This window comes from Bacidia gigantensis, assembly GCF_019456465.1.
Source record: "Bacidia gigantensis strain McMullin 20006 chromosome Unknown contig_180, whole genome shotgun sequence".
Lineage (NCBI taxonomy): Eukaryota > Fungi > Ascomycota > Lecanoromycetes > Lecanorales > Ramalinaceae > Bacidia > Bacidia gigantensis.
In genome coordinates this window covers 1,647,647-1,671,486 of record NW_025408596.1, presented here as the reverse complement: position 1 = coordinate 1,671,486, position 23,840 = coordinate 1,647,647, and the positions used below count along the sequence as shown (strand labels likewise).

General features: G+C 50.5%; 6 protein-coding genes across 6 annotated transcripts; 2 read left to right on the top strand and 4 right to left on the bottom strand.

The window, feature by feature from the left end:
* Positions 1 to 3,373: 3,373 nt before the first annotated feature.
* KY384_003429 (uncharacterized protein) lies at positions 3,374 to 4,930 on the bottom strand (the record flags this gene model as incomplete). Its single annotated transcript, XM_044811943.1, has 1 exon — positions 3,374 to 4,930. One exon carries the CDS (start codon positions 4,928 to 4,930, stop codon positions 3,374 to 3,376), a length of 1,557 nt encoding a protein of 518 aa, XP_044671076.1.
* Positions 4,931 to 5,260: 330 nt separating this feature from the next.
* KY384_003428 (uncharacterized protein) lies at positions 5,261 to 6,324 on the top strand (the record flags this gene model as incomplete). Its single annotated transcript, XM_044811942.1, has 2 exons — positions 5,261 to 6,016; positions 6,091 to 6,324. The coding sequence occupies 2 exons, from the start codon at positions 5,261 to 5,263 to the stop codon at positions 6,322 to 6,324; spliced, it is 990 nt and encodes a 329-aa protein (XP_044671075.1).
* Positions 6,325 to 6,672: 348 nt separating this feature from the next.
* KY384_003427 (uncharacterized protein) lies at positions 6,673 to 7,251 on the bottom strand (the record flags this gene model as incomplete). The annotated part of the gene is made up of 3 exons (XM_044811941.1): positions 6,673 to 6,792; positions 6,879 to 6,953; positions 7,165 to 7,251. The coding sequence occupies 3 exons, from the start codon at positions 7,249 to 7,251 to the stop codon at positions 6,673 to 6,675; spliced, it is 282 nt and encodes a 93-aa protein (XP_044671074.1).
* Positions 7,252 to 9,090: 1,839 nt separating this feature from the next.
* KY384_003426 (uncharacterized protein) lies at positions 9,091 to 11,076 on the top strand (the record flags this gene model as incomplete). The annotated part of the gene is made up of 1 exon (XM_044811940.1): positions 9,091 to 11,076. The coding sequence occupies one exon, from the start codon at positions 9,091 to 9,093 to the stop codon at positions 11,074 to 11,076; it is 1,986 nt and encodes a 661-aa protein (XP_044671073.1).
* A 92-nt stretch (positions 11,077 to 11,168) lies between these two features.
* Positions 11,169 to 12,540, bottom strand: KY384_003425 (uncharacterized protein; the record flags this gene model as incomplete). The annotated part of the gene is made up of 2 exons (XM_044811939.1): positions 11,169 to 11,908; positions 12,267 to 12,540. 2 exons carry the CDS (start codon positions 12,538 to 12,540, stop codon positions 11,169 to 11,171), a joined length of 1,014 nt encoding a protein of 337 aa, XP_044671072.1.
* Positions 12,541 to 13,489: 949 nt separating this feature from the next.
* KY384_003424 (uncharacterized protein) lies at positions 13,490 to 15,345 on the bottom strand (the record flags this gene model as incomplete). The annotated part of the gene is made up of 3 exons (XM_044811938.1): positions 13,490 to 14,603; positions 14,837 to 15,266; positions 15,312 to 15,345. 3 exons carry the CDS (start codon positions 15,343 to 15,345, stop codon positions 13,490 to 13,492), a joined length of 1,578 nt encoding a protein of 525 aa, XP_044671071.1.
* Between the last annotated feature and the right edge of the window lie 8,495 nt (positions 15,346 to 23,840).

Sequence of the window (23,840 nt, the reverse complement as noted above, 5' to 3'; positions counted from 1 at the left end):
TTTGGCGAACACGATGGCAGCTGCAAACACATCGAGCCCAGGCTTAGAGAAGTAGCACCTAATGTAGACGGTGGCTTGAGCCCGTCTACTGGCATCTATGAAATGTATTAGTTCGCGCTCCGTGTATACAGGCAAAAGCATACCCATGGAAGAGGCCCATTCACCAGACCAGAAGCCCGAGAATAAAGAACGTGGCAAGACACTTTCACTCGCCAACCTAAGAGTTCATGTACACAACAGTCTATAAAATCTCCGTCCCATATTAAAATTACTTTAAGCCACCATCCCGTTCTACTTCTATCCCAAACTCCATCCCTAAAGACACACTGCCATGATCACCAATTTACCCTCACACTCCCCCAACTCGCAGCCCGCGTGGTTTCTTCACCTCCCGTTCGTTTCCTCTCACCGCCAAGTACAAGTATCCTACCGCAACAAGCAACCCTACCATACCGAATACAATACCGACTCCTCCCTCAACCTCTAGATGGCGTCTCACAACCTTCCAACCCCATTTCAGTATATGAAGCACCCCTTGAATTACCTTGACCATGAACCCGAAAAGACCGATAACAGATAGTAATAAGAAGGATACTAAGAAAGCGTCTATAGTGCCTTCTTCGGTCATGCCGAGTCTTGCTCTCGTTATCTTGCGACTGAGGCCCAGTGCTGTCAGGAACTTGGTGCGGGTAAGGAGGAAGGCGTTGAGCTGCTCCTCGAGGCCTTCGGGTCGGACTAGGAAGAGGATCTTCAGGTCTCGGGATGGGACCAGGAGGAGGAAGAACAGGAAGGAGACGAATGTGAGTGCTGTAAGCACGGCGAAAAATGAGCTGAGTCTTGTCATTGTCGTCGTGATGTGTATGCTAATAATCTATCGTGTGGTCCCGGCTATTGAGGTACAATTTCTGGTCAGCGAGGTGAATATTAGGTGGCTATGGAAAATCAACTGTTTCCAGCACTTACTGTGAAAAGTTTGGTCTTTGGTGAAATGTTCTCAGGACTGATTGTTGGACTTCGGCTGAAAAGGTATGGGATTGCTGTTGACTATGTGGGTTTGTGATGGGAAAAAGATGCGTTAAAGAGAGAAAAGTTTTTTGAGGTCAGGACGCCTATTTATACCTACGTGTATTCCAAGTGTGCATACACTGTGTGGGAACAGCGTGTCCTGTTTGCCACAAACAAACAAACAACACGTGTTTTGCCTCCTGCGCTGACGGCGGTTTGTTGTCATAAACAAAGCCTGCGAGATCGCGACCAGACAATTTAACTCTCACAGCATCGTCTCAACAACAACTATCTCCTTGCCTCACCGTATAATCCAGCAGCGAGGACATCAGAAGCCACCAGGGTGTATCGCCTTGCCAGTACAGCAGCCCTCTTTCAACACTGCGTACAGCATCACAATCATGAATATCATAGCGGTTCTCGAGAGATTCATCACCATTGTAGCGGCCACATCCTTTTTCGTAATGGTCTTTCTCGCCCCTTCAGAAGATATCATGCTCGGACTGAACCTCCTACTCAAAGTACGAAGCACATGCCTTGCCTCTCTTGACACCTCGCAAGCAGCTCTCAGCGCGCGCCTAGGCATGACATCCCTCACAGCTGCCTACGTACTCGCACTGTGTGTGGTGCTACGCTTCGTGATCTTTGTACTCGTGGTGGCGACAAAGCTGGCACGCCTGCTCTGGAGATGGCAGCAACGCTTGTGGGCTAGGCCAATGGTTCAGGTCGTGGCGTCTTGGTTAGTTGTGGGGTGGTTTGTCTACTGGCTGTGCTCTTTGGTTGCAGGGTATTCAAAGGGGATGATACGGATTCCTGACGAGTTGTAGACTTGAGGAGGGTGGGAGAGAAGTGAAAGTGAGAAAGAGTGAAAGGAAGGAGGGTCAAGGTTTCTGACTTTTCATTATGCCGGGGATCTTCATGGGTGGTAATGTATCAGGGTGCTTGGAGTAGAAAGATGGTTGAGAAGCATAACACCGGTGACTGAAAAGTCTGTGAGGCACCGAAAAGGGTCGCAAGAGGAAGTAAACAAGCAGAATTATAGATCAGACTCATTGTCTCGCTTGCGAGAACAAAGATGATATCAACACAATGAAACACCGTGACTCACCAGCCCAAAAATCTGAACAAGCAACAGTCTATGAAAGCCCCGTCCTCTATCAGACTTCCACCAACTCACCATCCCGTTCTAGTCCACCCCAAAACACCATCCCTAAAAACCCATCTCGAAACCCAAAGCCTCCAAATAGTCCACATGTTAACCATCAAACTCACCCCCTCTCCTTTCCTCCAACAGATTCATACCCCCCTACCTCCCTACTCCCCCCCCCCCGTACCCACCCATCACCTAACCTCGCCATTACCGCCATGCCTTTCACCATCTTGACAACATGAAGATAAGGAAGCAGCCACCGCAAACGTGAGAGCCATGTCCACCACATCGGCAGAAGTGATTCCAAGGCTGGCGCGTAGCATACAGGGCGTGAACCCGAAGATACTGAGGACGACGGGGTTCAGAGCCATTGAGATAAGGAGCGAGAACATCGTTATAAGGGTGAGGAAGTGGGTGGTTCGCTGGATTGGGGTCCTGGGTTTGGCTGGTGGCTCCCTGAGGACGAAGAGGCTTTGGATGCAGAAGAGTGTTACAAGAGTAATGATGAGGTAGCTGAGGAGTTGGATTAATGTCATGGTCTTTGGGTGTTATGGTTGATGTGAGGTATGAGAGTTTCCGCGGCGTCAGGTAATGCTGGGGTGGTTGTCTTCTGTGTGAGAAGCCGGATATTTGTGAAGGTGATGAGTATAGAAGAACTTGGAGAATCCATGGAAGTTATAAACATTTCAAGAGAAAGAGAAGGAAGGCGGAGTAGCGCTTTTGGTGCAAAATCGGGTGGTTTGGCAACGAATCACAGACTATCGCCACAGAATGATGATACGCTCGTCAGCCACAGTGAGATACGAGACGTTGATTGCAAGATACTCACTAAGTCTTCCTCAGCATCCAGCATTTCGATACCTCTCGATGAGCTTCGTTCGAAATTTGGGGGTTTGAATTCACAGAGCTGGCCTTAAAAGTCTCGTGGAAAGATCCGTCTCGAATTGCATGTGTTTCCGTTCATTGAGTCGCTCCAATGATCAATAGAACTTTTTTCAAAGCTCTCTATGAACCCATAAACAGTATGACGCGAAGGACGTCGGATAGGTACCCTCACATGCTTATCTGAACGCTCTTCTTATTCTTCGGATTCCAAGTAACTAGGTTATATATATTATACATCATGTACACAGCCGTTGCCAAAATCATTACTCCCTGTAGCAAAAGTCAGCAACCTTTGAACCGGTTCTTCAAATGCTCAAAGGACGTTGTCATCACCTACCAATCATGCTCCACCTTCCACTGATCCCCCTCCTTAAACCCCGCAGCTCTCAGATCACACCCTCTATGTCCCCATTTCTCCTCATTAATCTTCAATCCAGCCTCAATCGTCATCTGCAGTGCCTTCTCCCACCCATCAGGGTCATAGTAGAAGGGCTCTCCCTCCCCGCCCCGCTGCTTTTTCTGCCAACTGTTCCGCTCCGGTGACGTTTGTTTGTCCTTTTGCATTGATTGTAGCTTCTCTTTCAGCGCCACGAAACCGGGTCCTCCTCGCTCATCTTCTTCGGTCTCCTCCAGGTAGGCTTTGATCTCCTTGGTGAAGGGTTTGTCGCTTTTGGAGTTTGCGCCATGAGTCATGGCGCCTTCAAATGGAGGGCTGGTCTTTGAGCTACTACTCGGGTCACTGCTCTCTGCGTCATCGGCGGAGCTTTTGCTGGATCCGCTACTAGCTTTGCTGCTGGTGCTATTCGAGGATTCACTCTCGGCATGACTGCCAGAACCATCGACCGAACCACTGCCGGAACCACTGCCAGCGCTGCCCTTTGCATCGTCCTTAGCTTGTGCGTCCTCCTCTTTTGCTCTCTTCACTGAGGAAGGAACCCTCTTCTTCTTCCTCCGAAATAAGAGCTCTAGATCATCCATACTCGTATCCACATCAAACACATCACCCGCATCAGCGACCGGCATCGTCATTCCGTTCATCCCTATCCGCCCGTGCATATCGCAGTCTGTACCATAGTAGCCGACCATCGAGTCCCAGCCTCCAATCTTGGCGAAGCTCTCCGCGTTTACAAGCGCCAGCCAGTCGTAGGCGAAGAATTGTATTGCCCATGGTGCCTTTTCGCCTGTCGCTGGGTCTTTCTGGTAGTCTTCTGCAGTACACTCCCTTATCTTCTCAACAGCAAGTTGGTATAATGATTTATATTCGCCAGGCATGTCTTCGTGCGAAAGGGGCACGACATCCATGTGGCCCCAGAAGTAGTAGCTCAGATTGTGGTTGAGGGCTTCGCTGAGGTAGAAGTTCTGCAATTGAGCGAATGTCTGAAGGCTAGGCATTGTGATGACATTAACGCCAAAGGTATCTGTAAGGCGCTTGTGGTCGAGGTAGAAAGGGTTTTGGGAGGTGAGGAGGCCTTTTTTGTTGGAGTCGAATGTGCCGGTGTTTTCAATGACGTAAACATCTTCTGGTGGCCAGCCAGCGGCTATGTAGGCCACAACTGCTTGTTGTAGGAGCGGCCAGAAGCGTGTGAAGCCGATGAAGAGGCGCGTGTGCTCCGGCACATGTGGGGAGGGGGGCTTGTTCCATGAGGGGACTGGAGGGATGTCTGCGTGTGAGGAGGCGGAGGCCGCGAGAGGAAAGTACTCAGGAAGCGGAGGCGGGGGTGGCGAAGCCTTGGGTTTGTATCTTATAGGTGGCTTCTCATCTGCTGGTGGAGGAGGAGGAGGAGGTGGAGAAGAAGAGAGGGGATTCCCCAGTCGCAGGGAGAGGAGACCGAGGGTTGCAATGGATAGGAGAAGAGGTATTAGGATGTAACGAGAGCGGAGGGATATCATTCTTGCGGTAAGGACAGATCAAACATTCGAGACATATAATAGAGACAGCATGGTCTCCGTCAGGACATAGGCACTGCGACGGTTCGCTCGAGCGCAATTCGTCCATCGCAAGATTTGATCATGTCTTGGCATGGAGGATTGATAGACTATACGCTAATTTTAAAAGGGTTAGCTCCGTGCCTGAGTCCGATATCACCGATTAGAGTCTTGTGAATTGGTGGCATTACTCAGCCTTCTCATTCAATGCCCATTATCGTAATGGAATTTCTACTACCTGGTGCTACATCTCCTCTAATTCCCCCTTGAATATCCTACGATCGATCCTAGATAATGGCACACAAAGCCCTAGCGCTCAAAGAGGAAGGCAATCTGTCCGTGACCCTACAATTCACAAATACCACCTCAGCTGACATTGTCCACCCAGCTACTTCCAGAATGGCAAGTTCAAAGAAGCAGAAGCATGCTACACCCAAGCGTACGTCACGAGCCATACTCTCCACGAACCATCCTACTATTCTTTCTACTACTATCACCACTTGTCAAAAGCACGCTCACACACCCATCCACAGCATCCAAAGAGACCCCACCCAACCCCGCCTCTTCACAAACCGGGCCATGACCCGCCTAAAACTCTCCCTCTACGAGCCCGTAATCTCCGACTGTCTCCACACCATTTCCCTTGACTCCTCTTCCTTAAAAGCCTACTACTACCTCTCCCAAGCCCAACTCGCTTTACACCACCCGAACGAAGCGCTCTCCTCCGCCCTGACCGCCTACGACTTTTGCATCGCATCCCACGACAAAAGCACGCAGAATGTGAGTAATCTGGTGCTGGCGTGCAAGAAGGCGAAATGGGAGTACAGGGAAAGAGCGAGGATAAGGGGACGGTCAGCGTTGTTGCGGGAGTTGGAAGAGGGGTTGGTGAGGGGCATGGAAGGGAATCTGGAGGTGTTGGAGCAGAGAGAGGGGGTCGGAGAGGTGGAGAGAGCGGAGGAAGCGGAGGAGGTGAAGAGGGTGTGGTGGGCGAAGGTGGAGGAGGTGAGGAGTGTGTTCGCGGTGGCGGATCCGGGAAATCTGGCGAGGAGGGTATGTGATTTTTCATTGGGGTGGGGTGCGTAGGCTTTGTGGGGATGGTGGCTGACGGTGTGAGGTGTGCACAGGAAGTTCCAGATTATTTGATCGATAATGTCACGTTCAGTATCATGCACGATCCGGTGATTACGAAGACGGGCGTCTCGTATGATCGGTCGACGCTGGTGGAGCATTTGAAGAGAAGTGAGAAAGATCCTTTAACTGCTGAGCCTCTAAGATGGGCGGACGTGAGGCCTAATCGGGCATTGAAGGCTGCGAGTGACGAGTTCTTGGAGAACAATGGATGGGCGGTTGACTGGTAATGATGGTGCTATGAAGCACTGGAAGAGATAGAGATGATCCGATGCGTTGCATAGCGTGGGCGCTGTGTATGCATGACGAGAGCGTGCCATGCTTGCAGGATAACGAGACATGACCTGATACCCAAATGGATCTTACTTCTTGCCTAGCATTGCAGTCGAAGGGGATGATGCGAGCACAAGGGAACACAGGATGATCGCCTCATTCAATTGACTATAGGAACCTCCAATTTCACCACCCGAATATATCACTCAGCCAGCCTCCCATATCTACCTCCTACCCTAATATGTAAACACGGAAATTTACTCCCAACCCAGCCGCTCCTCAGCTCTTTCAGCATATTCTCAGCCCTAAAATCCATGCACCTTCTTCAAGCTCTCAACTTTCTGCACATAGTTCGTCTGTGCCTGGCTGGAGCTCAGCTTATCTTGATCCACTACTTTGGTCCAGGCATTGTATTTTGCTTTGCCCTACATTCCCATTATCAGTTTTTTCTTGAGGAAGGAGGAGATGGTTGGAAAAGGTGGTGGGGGGAGAGGGGGAGGGGGTTCCGTACCTTCAGATCGAACATGCCGGGCTTTGCGGCGCTGGCGTGGTCTTCGCCTGTGCCGACTTTGAACAGGGCGTAGAGCTACGAGAAAGGTGGATTAGCACGTGTGTTCCCAACATTCAGTATATGTCGTTTATCTTCGTGATGTTCATTCAATGGGCCACTCTGCAATCGTGCCTGCGGCAGTACTGTGTGTGAACCAAGGGGGAAGAGAGGGAAGTGTGTATGGTCCAATTCATCTCTTGAAAATCTTGACGTGCGAGAAGGAGGCAGAGAGGCTAGGAGAGCGTACCTCGAGCAGGTCATCGTCTGTAGGCTTCGACTTCAAGTTCCGACTGTCGTCGATTGCTTTCTTGAAAGCGGGGGTTTGAGCGACCATAATTGAAGGGCGGTTGAGAGAAAGTTACGAGGAATATCGAGAGCTCTGGAGGACTATAGGGTCAGATGATGTTGGTTCGATGCGTTTTGAAGGAAGATGAAATGGAGAATGAAAGTAGAGGCACTTTGTAGAGAAACAGACGCACGGCGGGGCAGATGACGAGTGACTTTCGGCGGGATCTTGGTAGGGCTAAGAACTACGGCGGGCGAAGATCATCTAGGTGTAATTATGCTTAAAGTCGTCACAGCGTTATCAGGGACTTTTTGGTCACGCCTGGCAATCAATTCTGAAAGGATGTAATTAGCTACTGTTGGGAGTTGATGATATAGCCACTCTAAAAGCCATCTCCTGGCATTGAACATAAATCTGAGGATCTGTCAGTGGACTCAAGACTACATACTCGGAAAGCGAAGTCATCAACACCACGCTTCCACATTGATCACTGCCGCTCAAATCGTTTCTATATTCGATAAATTTCAAGAAATCTTTGCTGTTCTACCCAGGTCCATCAGCGTTCACTCCTTTCCGGTCGTTTGCGCATCGGCTGTCAAGCCCACGGACTCAAATGTATCAAAGCCACATCATCACCTGAGGTCCCCGCTCCAGAAATACAAATCTAGCCTCTATCTACAAACGGTATGAATGACATTTTTGGCCGAATCAAAGAACGTCGTTATTCCGTAGCCTCTGCGCACAGGGTCTCCGTCTCACGCTGAGAATCTATCAATATGCGCAAGCCAAGCCGAAGGATGAGACATCTCCACCAAGACAAGAAGCTCAGGGACGGGATGAAGATTCTCGGCGCTGTGAATCATTTAAAAGATCCACGTTCTGATAGAACCCGAAAATCACAAGACGCCGCTGTCATCTTCTCTCGTGACTCGTCTCTCCATCGCACACAATGCCTTGCAACCCCTCAACCCCCCTTTTCCTTACACTAATCACCATCGTCTTATTCCCTTTCTTACCCACTCCTATATTCTGTCTCCCCTCGCTGCCGTCACAAAGCCTCGTGCCACCCTCTCTCCCAACACTTCTCACGTGGCCCCCCTACACCCGCCGCGGCTTCACCGTCACTGACGCCCAGAACCATTTCTACGTCTTCAACGACTATGGCCTCCATGCTAACAGCCCGGAAGCTGCCTGGATTCTTTCCACGACCCACATCTGGCAAGCAAAACTGCTCACCCAGCAGGCCCCTTGGTATCAATACGACGCCATCATGCCCAACCATCCCCTCGACCACCAAGTGTCCTTGATGTTCATCAACGAAGGTGGACTCAGTGAGCCGAAGGACGCAGCGCCTTATTTGGGATTTATAGTGAGCCAGATGGAGAGGTATGGAGCGATTGCCTTGAAGGGGTATGCGTATGAGGATGAGAAGAAGGGGGAGGGAGAACGGGCGCCATTGTTGAGGTTTGCGGTTACGATTGGGTCTGCGGCTGAGAGCATGGAGGCGAACGATCAGGGCGTTGGGCGTATGTGTAAGGGGAAAACAGAACGCTTGGTCTTTGTGGGCAGTGGGAATTGTGTTGATGAATGAGCTGTGAGCGGAGGGGAGGTCTTGGGAGGCAGGAGGTGACGTACTGCTGGGAAATGAATCCGAAGAAATCGTTATAGGGGTCGCTTTCTTGTCAGGAGTTTTCGCTTTGAATGGATTCGATCTTTCTTGAGCAGTCTTCCACCCCCGCTACCCGGCCATCGCGGCTGTGGCTGGTGGCCTGAATCTGACGCGTTTCCGCCGCAAAATTTGCGCGTCTGCCTGACATTGACAGATGACAGCGGCATTTCCCCAGTAATTCTTCGACGGGGCCATCAATCATTGAAAGGAGATCAAGAATGTCTGAGGGACATAGCTCCATATCGCCTCCGCCCAAGAGGCAACGGTTGTCGAAGCCCCCAGTTATTGACTTAACTTCTCAAGGCAGCGAGCCAGCCGCTGCCTCTGGGAAGCTTGCCTTGGTTGACTTGACAGCCGACGACAGGGGACTTAGCACAGATGCAGAGCCAGATGAAGATGCGATTGAGCACAGACCTATGGACTGTGGAACGCCGTGTCATGACACGGTCAAACTTGCATCCCCAGACATTGACTCGCCGCAAATCAAACACCCAGATCCAATACCAACTACTTCATTTTGTAACACCATCCCTTCGCCAATGCAGCTCAACATGATCTCTGAACTCCCAATGAGCGGAAATCAAGATACAATCACGCTTGCACATATTTTGGGAGATCCGCTGATCAAGGAGTGTTGGCTGTTCAATTACTTATTCGATGTTGATTTCATTCTCAGTCAATTTGATTCCGACGTGCGCCACACCGTCAGAATAAAGATCATCCATGGCTCGTGGAGAGCTGACGATATGAATGGCATCGGAATAGCAAAAGCTGCGAGTAGCTACCCGAATATTGAGAATATCAAGGCCCATATGCCTGAAGCATTCGGCACACATCATTCCAAAATGATCATTTACTTCCGCCATGATGGTCTTGCCAGGGTAGTGATTACGACAGGGAACTTCATCGAAAGGGACTGGAGGATGTCGCAAGCCTTTTGGTGTTCGCCATTGTTACCATTGGATGAGACCAGTCCGTGCCCGATGATGGCCCCGGTTGGTTCAGGTCTGCGCTTCCAATACGATCTTTTATCTTACATTCGGCACTATGGCTCCAAACTCAACACTCTCCACGATCAGCTCCAGAGCTATGATTTCGCTGGTGTTCGTGGTGCACTAGTTGCGAGCGTCCCGATCAAGCAGGATCTTATGACCGTCGAAGAGCAGAGATCCACCGCATGGGGACATCTTGGTCTTAAAAGCATTCTCGACACTGTGCCCTTGAATAGTTCAGCGTCCAGTGCACACATTGTAAGTCAGATATCCTCAGTCGCTTCTGTAGGCCAAGCCTGGCTTCAACGAACATTCTTCACATCTTTGAACACCATCAAGCGTCCGGTGGGTCAGCATAAGACGCACGCTAAACACTCCATCATCTTTCCAACTTCGAGCGAGATTCGAACCTGCATTGGGGGCTATAATTCTGGGGCGTCAATCCACATGAAAACGCAAAGCACGGCCAACATGTCCCAAGTTAACTTCCTCAAGCCAATGCTATGCCATTGGGCCTCGACAACGAACTCATCGGTCAAAGGACAGCTCTCAACATTGAAACCTCGCGGCACGACCAGCCGAGCCAAAGCGCCTTCGCAGGTACAAGCGTCTGGTATGGCCAAATGGCTAGCTTCGAAGCCTTCACTTTCGCAACCAAGTCATGCCTCCTCCACCTTGCCGACCCCGAACGAGAATGCTCCCCGTCGCGCGAAACGTGGACCTGCCGCGCCGCACATCAAGACATACATCCGATTCACCTCCGAAGCATGTACGAGCATAGATTGGGCAATGGTAACCTCCGCTAACCTTTCCACACAAGCGTGGGGCTCCGCGCCAAACCCAAACGGTGAAGTCAGGATTTGTAGCTATGAGATTGGCGTCGTGGTATGGCCTGATCTGTGGAAAGATGAAGACGATGACGAGATCAAGATGGTGCCGTGTTTTCTGGGCAATGGTCCTAGTGCTCGGGAAATAGAGTTGGCGGAGCATTTGGAGAAGGATTCCCAAGCTGGCAATCGGGTTTCAGATACGGTAGCGGATGCCAATACCCCTACAGCAGAGAAGATGGGGCATTCTCGCAAGAAGAGGTACATTGGTTGGAGAATGCCGTACGATCTCCCTCTTGTGCCTTATGCGGCTGATGAGATGCCATGGTGCGCAACAAGCAAGTATCGAGAACCTGATTGTTTGGGAAGGACATGGGATAGATAGCTTCATATCGCATGGCTTACTGGGCGACGTCTCCACCAAGATGAGAGAGAGATTATTGGGAATTCGAATCACTATCAAATCTCACGACCAGCTCAAACACACGATGGTCCTGTCCCATTCCTCGCGCCGGTCTTAAACGCCCCAGTTGCTTGATCGCAGCACTGGCCAGCAGGCGGCTCCAAACCCCCCAGATTCTTTTCCTTTGCCTCATAAACAATACCCTTATTCTCAGACTTGCAGCACTCAATCGACACGTACGTGCAATTACAAGGACAAACAGCCAACTCGAGCGACGCCTCCGCCGCCACCGGCAAAGCCATCCTTTTGGCAATATCGTGCTCCGACAGCGGAGGCTCACCACTATGAACCCTCACATCCACGACCGACGAGTTGGGCGGCCCCATCGACAACTCCCTCTTCCCATGCAGCCCCGATGAATACGAGAAATAACTCGATTTACAGGTCCCCTGAAACCTTGCACTTCCCACGCCCTGAAATGCGTCGGCTTGGCATTTACACCAGTCCGTCGTACTACAGAGATTGATTTCGCCATAACAAGGCTCTCCGCATTTCGGAGACGGCGTGGACGCGGGTGTCCCTGGCGGATTAACAGAATATTCAGTGACCCCGCCCAGGAGGTTTTGTTCAAGGAAGTCGTAGAAGGCGTCGTCGGCTGGTGGTGCGGTGCAATCCTGATAGCCGCCGACATCGAGGCCGAGTTGGGAGGCTTGCAGGGCGCAGATATTTGCGTTGAGGGTCAAAATCTGCTTAGAGACTTTGTCCATTTGGGAGTTTGGGGCGAAGAGGGTGAGGATGAGCTTCTCTCTGGATCCTAAATCACTCATCAGCAGCACTTTCGCCTCGCTGCGCCATTGGTAGCGGTTTGCTCGAGCAAGACGCGGTGGCACAGGGCTGATCATGGAGATCAATAGATGGCGATATCAAACTTACCAACCTGTATGTGGCCCCCACTTTGGATCGGACTTTGAGGCAGCATGCAGGTCGAAATGATCTGCGTCCCCCCAGGTTGCATGGCGGAAAGAAGTCCCGTATCCCAGGTGACGCCCTGAGCCGTTATTAAGGAGCTCAGACCCATAATACAATTGCCTGCTCGCTCCCCTGCTGCATCAGTATATTCGACCGTACCGGCGGAGGCGTAGGAGCACGGGATGCGTAGGGAGGAAACGCACCATGCGAAACGAGCTTCGGTACTTCGAACCAGTTGCGGTACTCAGCTTCAGTGAGCTCGTCCGGCTTCGGAGTGTCTCGCAGTGCATAGAAGAAATCTGAGTCGGCGATGTCAGTATTGGGCCAGCCTACTGCAAGGCCGCCGACGAGCCATATGCAGTTCTCGCGAGTTGGTTGGCCGTAGAGACCGCTGCATGTGGGTATAACGGCTTGAACTGTCGCTATGATGGTAAAGAGACTGAAAGAAATCAAGTGTAATTGCGAGAATGGTGCCATGATTTGCACGGACCAAAAAGCCAGCAAAACGTTGAGCAATGCTTCCTATCAACGCTCTGATGATGCTAGTACCAGCAGCCACATACAAGAGTCCACGCATGAGCACGAGTTATATGCATGAAGACATCCCTCAATATCTTCCATCGGGGTCCTTTCAGAGAAAATACCAACATTGAGCGCTTAATGGCCAACAGCACCTCGACCCTTCTTCAACATCCTAAGGGCTATCAATTCAACACAGCCTCGCAGATAATTAGATACATAGACAAGCTTTCTGCAAGCTAGCATCAACGACATCTGACATGTTAAGTGCAGAGAGTGTGCATCATCCAATACTTTCTTGAAAAAAATCACAAAAGTCAGGGCTCTGTTGAATAGTCTCACAAATGAAGAAACCCCGCAATAATTATATCAGACCCTTCAACAGCATATCCACGAAACTTTGGCCGCATTGACGCATATGAAACGGCGCATGCACGCAATCCACTTCCGACCCGTATGATTGCCATCATTCGCTTACCATATGAGCCAGCTCCAACAACGGAGCATTTACCCGCGACAATCCGTCCCCAGCATATCACAGCCTCCATTCACTGTAGCCTTGCGGCTCACTCGTGGTGTGACAGCCATTGCCGCTTCTCCCAGTTAACGCACTTCCTATGTTAAGTCTTTGGCCTCGGCCACGGACTTCAACGGGTGCCAGTCAACAACCCTTCCCGCTTTAAAACATTCAAGCGTCCGAGAAGAGACGATCATAATGTGAGAGCAAGCACCTAGGGTGAAACAGCATGCATCCAGGCAGAAATCGTACTCAAGTTCTATTTCGGCACCTTACATTAAACAAGACTCAATACCCAGCAACCCTCAATCATCCCTACGCCAAGCTCAAAACAGAGATCTCCATCATAATTACGCCCTTGAAACTCCGCACGAGCACAAACACTCTCAATTACCCATTGCTAAAGCATTGATCTCCGCCAGGCTGATTATACAAACAGCATCTATTATCCTCATCTCTCGCCGGCGTCGAGCCATCCGAGCACTTACAGCCCCCCGTCAGCGGATCGCCCGTGAACTGGCACCCGGCCTGAGCGGCACTCGGGGCCGGCGTCGGCAGCGAATCTGTATACACGGTGGCGGTGCCGGACATTGAGGCGCAAAGACTCGCAGGCCAGCCACTCGGGGCATCGGGAAGGTGGAAGTTCGCGCGAACGTTATCCATAAGAGTAGACATGTCATCGGCGCCGATGGTGTTCGGGTCGGGGTTGGCAATGCAAGCTCCCGCCGCCGGCGCCTTTCGTATCGACCTCATCGATCGTTGGATGAAGTCTTTGATGGAGGTGAAGCCGCGGGTTTTGGGATGGAAGCTCCGTGTGAAGTCCAATCCGGGGATCGTCTTCGCGTTGTGGTCGTTAGCCGGATCGGCGTAGATGCCCGCCATGTCGCAGTCCCATTGAAAGGCCGGGTCGTTGTTGTAACTGGGATCGTTCTTGCACGCCGTGGCGTCGATGTGCGCGAAGGCTTCGGCGCCCACTTCGCCGTTGCTGGTCGCGGCTCTGTTGCCGTCGTCGGGCCCGACGTCGTTCTGGGGACCCCATACGCCGAAGACCCATTGGGTGGGCAGGCCGAACTTCGGGTCTTCGTCGCCCGGCTCGCAGAATCGGTGCCCCTGGAAGCTTTGGCTGTGGCCGTCGACGTTGCCGAACCAGAGGCGGTTTCGGACCCAGCCGTTGCCTACGGCGGTCCCTCGGTCCGGGAAGTTCATTTTATTGTTGGCGTAAGCGAAGGTGAGTAACTGGAGCTTGGTATTGAAGTCGTCAGACAGCTGGTTCATCTTGCGGCGGAGCTCGAGCGTTAGTTTGGGCATGGGGATGCGCGAGACGCCGAGTTTGCCAAAGCTCTGGTCATTGCACCAGGTGCTGCCGTCGTCGGCGTTGAAAAAGCGCGAGTAGCCAAGGTGCAGAATTTGATAGTGGAAGTCTTTGGGCATTTGGGCGAAGATGCCGTCGTAGGTCTTGTTCATGTTGATTTTGAAGGATTCGCTTTCCATCGTGTCCCGGGCCCTATGATCATTACTTAGTATGTGGATCGAATGAGGGCTGGTTAGTCAGAGCATGCCACGCTAACTCTCTACAGAGACAAACAAAGGGCTCCTCCGACTTGGAAAAACCCTGAGAGGGCGAGCGTTAGGACCAAGCATCCTCAAGCTGCCTTTATAAGCAAGCAATACACCTCAGCGTGGCCCTGTTCTGTCTAACCAACCTCCGAAGAGCACTCATGGGCAATAGGTACGTACTTTTTGATCAGACTGTCACAATCTTCTGTACCAATTCGGCCAACGAGACATGACTCTGCAATGTTAGCGAATCCGATGTCATTGCCACCAATGGTGAGAATGGTGAGATCGGAGGGCGGTTCGCTGCTGATCTCCGGCAGCTGCGTCTTGATCAGGTCGTCTGTAATGTCGCCAGTACACGCAAGGAAGGTCAAGTCGTTGGGCTGGTTGTACACCCAATCATCTTGGAGCTGGGGACCGTAAGATCCTAGAGATCGAACGCATTTCCCTTTGTTGCTTGGATGGAGGCCGCCCGCTCCTGGACCTGCGGTATACGAATCTCCCATGGCATACCAGTTGAATGTTCCGCCATGCGGTGTGAATTGATCGTCGATCTTGGCTCGGCGGATGAGATCTCGAGGCAGAGGGTGGTTCTTGATAGTGAGGGCATCTGTGGATCGTTAATGGTGACTTCTCTTAGGTCAGAGCAACTTACTAGCGATGGAGCAGAGAAGTGCTCCGACTAGCATTGATCGACATCGAGGATTTTGCGCCATTGGGACACCATATATAATCAACGTCAGGATCAAGATAAGTCGATATCATTCAAGACTATGACTGAATCTGGCAGATATGTCTGCTTGATTCCTATCTGCCTGGCTGCTGAAAGAACCGATCATCGTAGTCCAGGCGATTTGGCGTGACTTTATACTTGGAAAAGGCGTCTTCGAAAGTAATGAACATGCAACAGACGGCCATGCCCTGTTGGATGGAAGCACCCACCATTATTTTCAAAGGAATATTCTATCGAAAGCCTGCGATGACCAGCAACAAGGGCGAAGTCAAGTCTGTTTCAAGATCATGGAAAGATTCATCTGACTCCCGAGTTGGAGCTCGTCTGCATTCGCACCACCACGACATTGACTTCATTCCAGAAGGACTTCGACAGTATCCTAACTATCATGTTGGTCCCGTGTGGAATTGACTGAGTTCCTATTGAGGCTGGTGAGGTTGTGCCGTGCTCCATGGATGGTAATTTAGGCTCCGCGCAGCTTGGTCTACTGCTGGAAGAACCCGTTGTCCCATAATTAACGACATAGCCTCTTGATAGTTCGTTGGCTCCCGAATTCCAAGAGCCGCAGTCTATTTGCACATTTGATGTACTCCTGAGGTAGGTGACCTGTGTTGACCGTTCTGACAAGTGTGTCCCAACGGTCCAACTCGTCCTGTGTCATATTCTTGCTACAAGGCTTGGCCTGCGTAAGCTCTACGTACAGCCTATTAGCCATTGAGCACGGCACAGCAGCATGTCAGCATTAGGATCTTCTCAAAGCCTCGATGGTTGAAGCTGCAGATTGTGGGACAGCGCTACTGTCTTGGGACGAACAGAACGGGATTGAAGCAGCGAAGTGAGTATTACATTTCGCTCGAGAAAGATACCACAGAAGAACAAAATCAAGGCTGGTGTCAATACTGATGGACCATCGATAATTATACCTTAGTGGCACAGCTTCCGTGATTGATTCGTCCACCAAACCTCCTAGCTTCGAAGGATTCGTTAGTACGGCGTCTAAGCACAACAGTGAGGCTGAAACAAAACGCCAAGGTCGCCGAAATCCTTCCAGGCAGGAATCTTGTTTCAACACGATAGGGCGCTTCTGTTGGGATGAGCGTCGGGTAGACCAACCCTTCATCAACGAGATGTTGCGAGACACTGCCATTGCGGTGAAGGACTTCCGACGCACCTGATCAATAGCGATAAAGATCGAACCACCGGCCAAAACATTGGACGACGAAAGCTCGGACGAGCTATTAGGCAACAGCTCGCCCACCAAAGCGTGCATGGTGTCCAAGTCGACCTTTCCCATTTACCGTTCTCATCCTCACCACCACCACAATCCCAACCCCACAAACCACCCACCCCTCTACTCCCATGGACCGCACAAACACCACCTCTCTCACCTCTTTCACCCTCCCTCCCCCCGCAACAGCCACCTTCTCCTTCCCCGCCCCCCACCAAATCCGCATCACCATCCCCCCGACCAGCACCTGGACCACCCCCCTCCACTTCCACAGCCGCGACCGCGAGAACTGTCTCCTCCTGCACCCCGAGAAGGGTGAGCTGCACATAAGCTACTACAAAGAGCCCCGCCGCGGGGCCGACAAGCTCGGCCCCGGCGACTTCGAGTTCAAGCCCTCCTACTGGACATTCTGGCAAAACAAGCCGCGTTTCAAGAAACCGAACGAGGAGGCTGTCGTGGTTCTATTAGTGAGGGATGAGGGACTTTATCGGAATATGTGCGGCGCGGTGCTCGATGCTGAGAGGTACCCGTTTTTGAAGACGACGCCCCTGTGGGTGAGGGTATTGTTTGCGGTTTTGGAGGCGTTGCCGAGGGTGAGGAGGAGGGTGGTGGAGGGGTGTCTTTATGTGCAGCTGCAGGCTATTTATACGGCGTGTGGGTATTGGGAGTATCATGGGGGCGTTAATGCGGTGGGTTGGTGGATGGCTGCGCATCCGTGGCATGATGGGGGTCCTCCGGGGTGGACGGAGAAGCTGCAGTTTAGGAGCCAGAGGCTTTTGTCGAGGATCGTGCAGGGGGGTATTATTGGGTGGCAAGGTTGCTGTTGGGAATGAGGGCGGATTATGTGGAGTATAATCCGAACTTTGGTAGAGATGGTGGGGAAGAGGAGATTGAGTCGTGGGAAGATGAGAATGTTGGGTATGGGGCGGCTGCATCGAAGGCGGAGTGATGTTTCTCGTGGGAATTTCAACAGTTCATGTCATTTGAGGAGGGGCAACTGTCGAAGTCGCATTCGTTCGAGTCTTGCGTGTGTATGATTGTAGGGACGGGTTTTCCTTCGTAAAATACCTGGGATGCGTCGGGCGTCCTTGAATACGAAACGGTATCTAGCTCCTTTTGTTTGTGGAGATGGGAGCGAGTGTGGGAGAGAGAGGGGGGGAGCGGTTGGGGGAGGGGGGGCTGCAGGAGATGGTTGCAAGACTGGCATGCGGTGAGGAAATCTGGATGCAAGCTTGATGAAGTGTTTGGTACTCATGTGCTTGCAGGGAAAGAGATGTACTTAGAGAGCCTCATCACGCAGCTCGATGATGAGCAAAAGGTTCGCATTATGGCGAGAGAATTCCTCTCGACGGTGGGGAAATGAATACGGTCGCTACCCCCTCGCGGAGAATATTTGAGAATCAGACTATCTACGCCTTCGTGTTCCTCCACCAGAGAAGAAAAGTTCAGAAGCTTTCGAAATGCACATGCTTTTTCCCACACTACCAGTTCACAACTCCATCACAAATGCTAGTTGGCATTCTAACACAGAATACATAGTAAAGCTCTTGTAGATCTTAGAACAACTCTTCTCACTTGGGACTTAGCGGAAGATGCTCCGCAATATCTATGATCGTGTATGCTTGAAAGTGTCAATGCCTGAGCTGTTCTACTGAAAGCCAACCCTCATTGACTTAAGAAGTCCCAGCTGCTACTGCTGGGTTAATACCCTTGTGTTCCCAAGCGTTTTAGAAGAGCAGAAGAGCACAGATCCTGGGCCGAGAGGGTCGAAATAATTGTAAGAAAGCATTGTCTTCGCTTGAACCGTGAAATTCACGGGGACAGAGCAGAGATATTATCCCAGACACTTGTGAATGCGTCCACAACGTACATCTCGTCTTCTTCGCTCACTCGACAGCCATGTGCGATATCTTTGATTTTGGTGTGATGCACAGTATTGTTATTTCAGTGATGTCTGTCTCTTTGGAAAAGGAACCAGCCACCGAGATGTCTGTTCCAATTTCTTATGCCTCAGAGATAGGCGTACGGTGCTGCTATTAACTGACATTCTTATCTCGGCAAGGTGAAAGCGGCCGAAAGCACCAGCGACATACAGAGTAAAGGTAGTATGTACAATCCTTTCCGCAATTGAAACGAAGGATCGTCGTGGAATTTCAACTTCGTTGGACTCAGGAAAATGTCTGGTCGTGACACGATCAGATCTCGATTTGTGTGGAGGCTTGTACTCGACCAGATCTGGACGGAGAATCACAGAAGAACAGTCTTTTGATGTAGAATGGTCCATTCCGGGTGGCGTGCCCATTAGAGCCAAAACCGCGGCAGGCGCTGCGCCAGTCTTCGTAGAGTATCAGTGAAGTCGGCGTCAATAGTCATATTGGTAGTCAAGAGCCCAGGCAGGAGACAAATTCTGCCGTAGCGTGGTAGATCCAGTCCCAGCGACGTAATGCGTTCGTGGTTCCATACTGTGTGCTTGCATATTTCGTCTTCATTCTCCCTTGGAAATTTCGCAAGCGTGCCGTAATGACTGAATTTGAGCGAAGCACAAGCTGTGCCCAGTGGAGTCATGTCGTCGTCGACAGTATAGTGCGCTCCAGCATCCACACTTGTCTTGCCCGATAGGCCATATAATATCTGAAAAGGGCAATGAAAGGGCCTGTGGAGTGTGAAAAGGTTTAGACACATCCTGGTAGGAGTTGGGCAGGAGCTGGAGTCGCAAGAGCATTGTTGAGAGCCTGCACAACGTAATGCCAATACTATGAGGAGTTCCTATTAGAGCCGCATAGACCTCCCAGCTTTCCTCGCATACGCATTGAATCCTTCTATGCCTTGGTCCTGGGATTTTATATCGTCAAAACGGAAGAACTTATGGCTTACGTCGACGTATACGACTGCCACAGTCGTCCGAGACGCCTAGTGCTATCACACACACATAGGGCATGGTCATTTTGTGAAGCAATATTGGACTTTCCTGAAATTGTGGACACATGCCATCGTTTTCGAGTAGATAGTGCACTGTCTTGTCTTCCTAAGAGCTCAAGCTTTCCTATCTTCTGCGTTGTGGAACGACTTGGCCTTGGGATCTCATATTTTGTTAGCAGAGCTCAATGTCAGGCGCTTGTCCTGAAGACTTCTGTTTTTGCCTTTTATCTCATGTAGGTTGAAAACCCTGAATGCAATCAGATCAGTGTCAAATCGTCGTCTTGTACCAAAAAATTGGGGAAGAGCCACAAAAGCGGCTTCCGGCAAAGGATGGTAGTCATCGTGATCCTGGTTCGATGAGCCGATGTTTTTTTTTGCCCTTGTTGGTTATCCCTGGAACATTCTCCCATGGGGGATTGCTCGTATGCGGGCAAATGTGCCAATCATAGATGTATGCCAAAGGTTCTTTCATTATTTTCCTAAGAAGATCCTACAAGAGACCTAACAAAGCACTCAGCAGAACTATAGATTCGATGCCGAAGGCCATTTGAACCATTGCCCGCTCTGCGGGCCAAAATCCTGGAAATATCAAGTGGTCATATTCTGGACATTATAATTGCCAGACCGGCGGGCTCGGGAAGACGGTGGAGTTCGATCCAAAAGTGTGCATTCTTGCTGCTTTCAGAGTTCTTTTAGAATAGAGAATCCGTGAAAACACACTTCTCGAATAACAAAGACATCGTATGCTTTTATAATGTTGAACATAATCAGTGCACGACACTTGGTCAGGTTGCTGTACTTCATTCGCAAGCCTGCTGCTGCCGGCGGCAACGAATGTCCCAGCTGTAAGGAGGGTAGTACTCCCGCGCTTCCAGCGAAAGCTCGGTCCCATGTCTCTCATTGCGAGCGAGGAATCTACCTTTCGCCTCGTCGAATCGCTGAGTGTTCAAGTTGCCTTCTTTCTACAAGGCTCCACAATTATCGCATCTCCAGGTCTTTCAGAACTCCTCGTGCTAGCAAGTAGATGCTGCCAGGTATTGCACCGTTGTCGAGCATGTCGTGTACCTCTTCCGATAAGAAGCTGAATTCATAACCACATCGGCCAGAAGTCCTGATGCGTCCTTGTCTCTTAAGTATACAGAACGGACACCGTACATTGCAGAAAAGACTTTCATTCACGCCTTCATGAGTAGCCGGAGGACGTCTCTCTATCCTCCCAATCAAAATGCCTCCGTGATATCTGATGTGGCCGCTCCTACAAATCGGAGTATCCTAGATCGGTGAGGTGGCTCATGCCCAATGAGTAGCAGGCAAACTTCCATGAAGCCACGATGTGTTGTTTTCGTGTGCGACAGTCCGTAGACAACGTGACAAACTTGCTTGGTTCACTTGATGACCCGCCATACGGGCGGCCGCATCGTCCTCCAAAACCCATACTGCCCCTGTCCCGCCACCCCTCTCACCCTACCTGAAGGCCCCCGAGTCGGGGCGACCCTGTGACCGGCATGTCCACCGCCGCCAAATTTCCGCTGGGGACGGATATTCAGTCACAACCTTGCACGATGTCTTTCAAATCTCATATAAAGTCCCTGGAGTATAGTTGAGCTTGGAAAGTGGTCTGTCATGTCGTAATTTTCATCAAAAAGAGGCGGACTACACACAAGCAAGACATCTAGTCCTTTTTAGCGGTAAGATCTCATGATTCCTTGAAGGTGGGTTGATACTCTCTATCTTCTGCCCAGCAGATGTAGTACAGATAAAGATGGTTGATAGCGGTCTCTTCCCTTGGTATTTCACAGCTTGTTGTGAGATGGAACGTCGAGGTTTTCTGAGCCCAAATGGTCGGGCATAATAAAAATCAAAATTAAAATTGATTTCTCTCTCAGGTGAGAGGGGCTCCACATATGAAGATTTGGATTTCCTTAAGGGTTTATAGTTCATTGTCGCAAGGGTACTCTCCGCGAGCTGTGTAACGGCTTGACCATGCCTTCCACCTTTATATTGAATGCTTGAATACTGTCGATGTCCATTTCCGGCGAAGAGTAGCCTGGACACAAGTTGAACTTCTGTGTCTCCACAAATTGACAAGTAATGATTTTTAGGCAGCGCAGGGTAGTCTTGCAAGCTGAGTTCCGACAAACGGCGCGCATCAGCATCATGTTGTACCAGCCGAATGATCTCAGCTAGTACAATGCCGCGAAAGCTTCAAGACATGCGAACCCGTAACAAGGCGTTAACTCTCCAGAAGATTCGCAATGTGTGATGCCCTTGTTCTCCTAGTAACAATTTGCCAGTCTTGACGGTAAGAAAGATGGTCCGTACCCGTACCTTGAATCTTGAACAGAGGCAGCAAGACCGTGATCAACGGTATGCAATCTTGTCGTCATTGACCTTGTCCACCAGAATATCTCACAGGCGTCGTGGAACTCCAAAGACATGGTGCAAGCTACTTTTGTAAGTTCTCTTACAGCCAGCTCTTAGCTCATAGAGACTTGCAGATGATGAACTACGCTTCGCCCGGGCTCAAGCTCGCCGAAAAGCTCCAACTCTTGGCCTGAGCAGCACGTTAAATCCTCCAATACATTCGCAGATCGCGGTGATGTCTTCTGATGTCTGGCGCTTCAAGCCAACGCCATATTGTATCTGGCTGGGAAGACTTCGAGCACGCCGTCGCCTTATCCCACTGTTCTTTGTCCCCATTCCCATTGATAGTGTACACTGGATCTAGGTCCCACTCAGTCCCAATGCGTGCAAAGTGATCTGGTCTTTGTGTAATCAGCCGGAATACTTAGGAGCAACATCGACCTGTGCTGACGGGATACGGGCGCGATGGTCATTGGGACTGGAGGGGATTGCCCTGCAGGAAGCTAAGGGTCTCCTCGAAGAAGTATCATGTAGAGCGTGTTTGGACTCACGGGTATCGAGTCCGAGAAAAAATTCCTTTATCAATTCCCAAGTTGCTTCGTAAGCTTCTAGCTCAACTGCTATATATCTCCGCAGGTCTTGATCCTGTGTTTGACCGTCTTTCTCCTACGAGAACATTCAAATGCTGTTGTGGTCGTAGTCTCCAGTCTGCAAGTACGCTAGGTACTTGCGGCAAATCTGCAATACGCACTTACGGATCTGCTTGTAAGCAGGCCTTGACATCACAAAATTGAAGTGGCTGGAGATGGTACCATGTCACACCGGATTTCCTAGTCTCACAAAGTATGAGGACTTAGGGAGGGCGGTATCTGCTGTTTCAACTCTCGAGACTTATGTCTCCGTCTCGAAATTTGGTACTCAACGAGAAGGAGCCCACCAGCAGACTCGGTATCGCTTTTGGTTCAGTCCGACGAACACTCTGGGGGAAGCAACCCTCATTCACGAAGAGCTAAACGTGACGGCCTTCTTTATCTTGGTGGGATGGTGTAGGTCGAACCATGGTTGTTGGATGGAAAGCATCGAACCTGTCTCAGGCGTCGACCAGGTGTTTGCAGAGCCCTTAAAGAGCCGTAGTAGGCATTGAAGTGGCTCAGATTGATTTAACATGTAACTTCGCCAAGATGGTTTACGAAGATCTGTAGGAGTGGAAAGATCCGTCATCCTAGCACTCTATAAGTATCCCAGACTCGTGCGGTGCATTGACTCAGCTGACCGGATTCGATTGACGAAAGATGACGAGGCCTCGATTCCTCAGGAAGCCAACAGCCCACAAACCCCAAAATGTGGGTCTCTTGAGTTTTTGGATTTACACACTAGAATCATATGATGAGGCACACGCGTGGCTTCAAGCCTCAAGCCTCAAAGCCTCAAAGCCTCAAAGCCTCAAAGCCTCGAAGCCTCAAAAGTCTTCAATTCCGCAAGGTACGAGGGCTTTGAGAAAAGGGCTCCAGAATGCTATGACACGTTGATACTTCTGCCAATAATTTTCCTTCTCAAAAGAATTGCGTTTTCAAAATGACCTTTGGAAATTGCGTGCATCTAGACAAATATGGCAACTGGGTCGAGGACAAGACCTGGGAAAAAAAAGGGGTATCCAGATTCCACTATTCAATGCCAATATATTGACAAGTGACTCTTGATCAGACGCACGACGTTCATGATACCCACGACAGCGTGAAACAGGTTCCTCAGATAGCGGCATTTTCCTAGCACTTGTGTGACCACATTTGAACTAAGTATGATTAATTCAAAAAGAGGCTCAATGGAAAGAATGCGTCATAATTGCCCGTACATATATCATTCGTCGTATTTCCCGTTACGAGTCCGAGGACATATAGTGAGAAGAGCACTTCCTTTCTCCCGTTCCATGAAAATTGAGG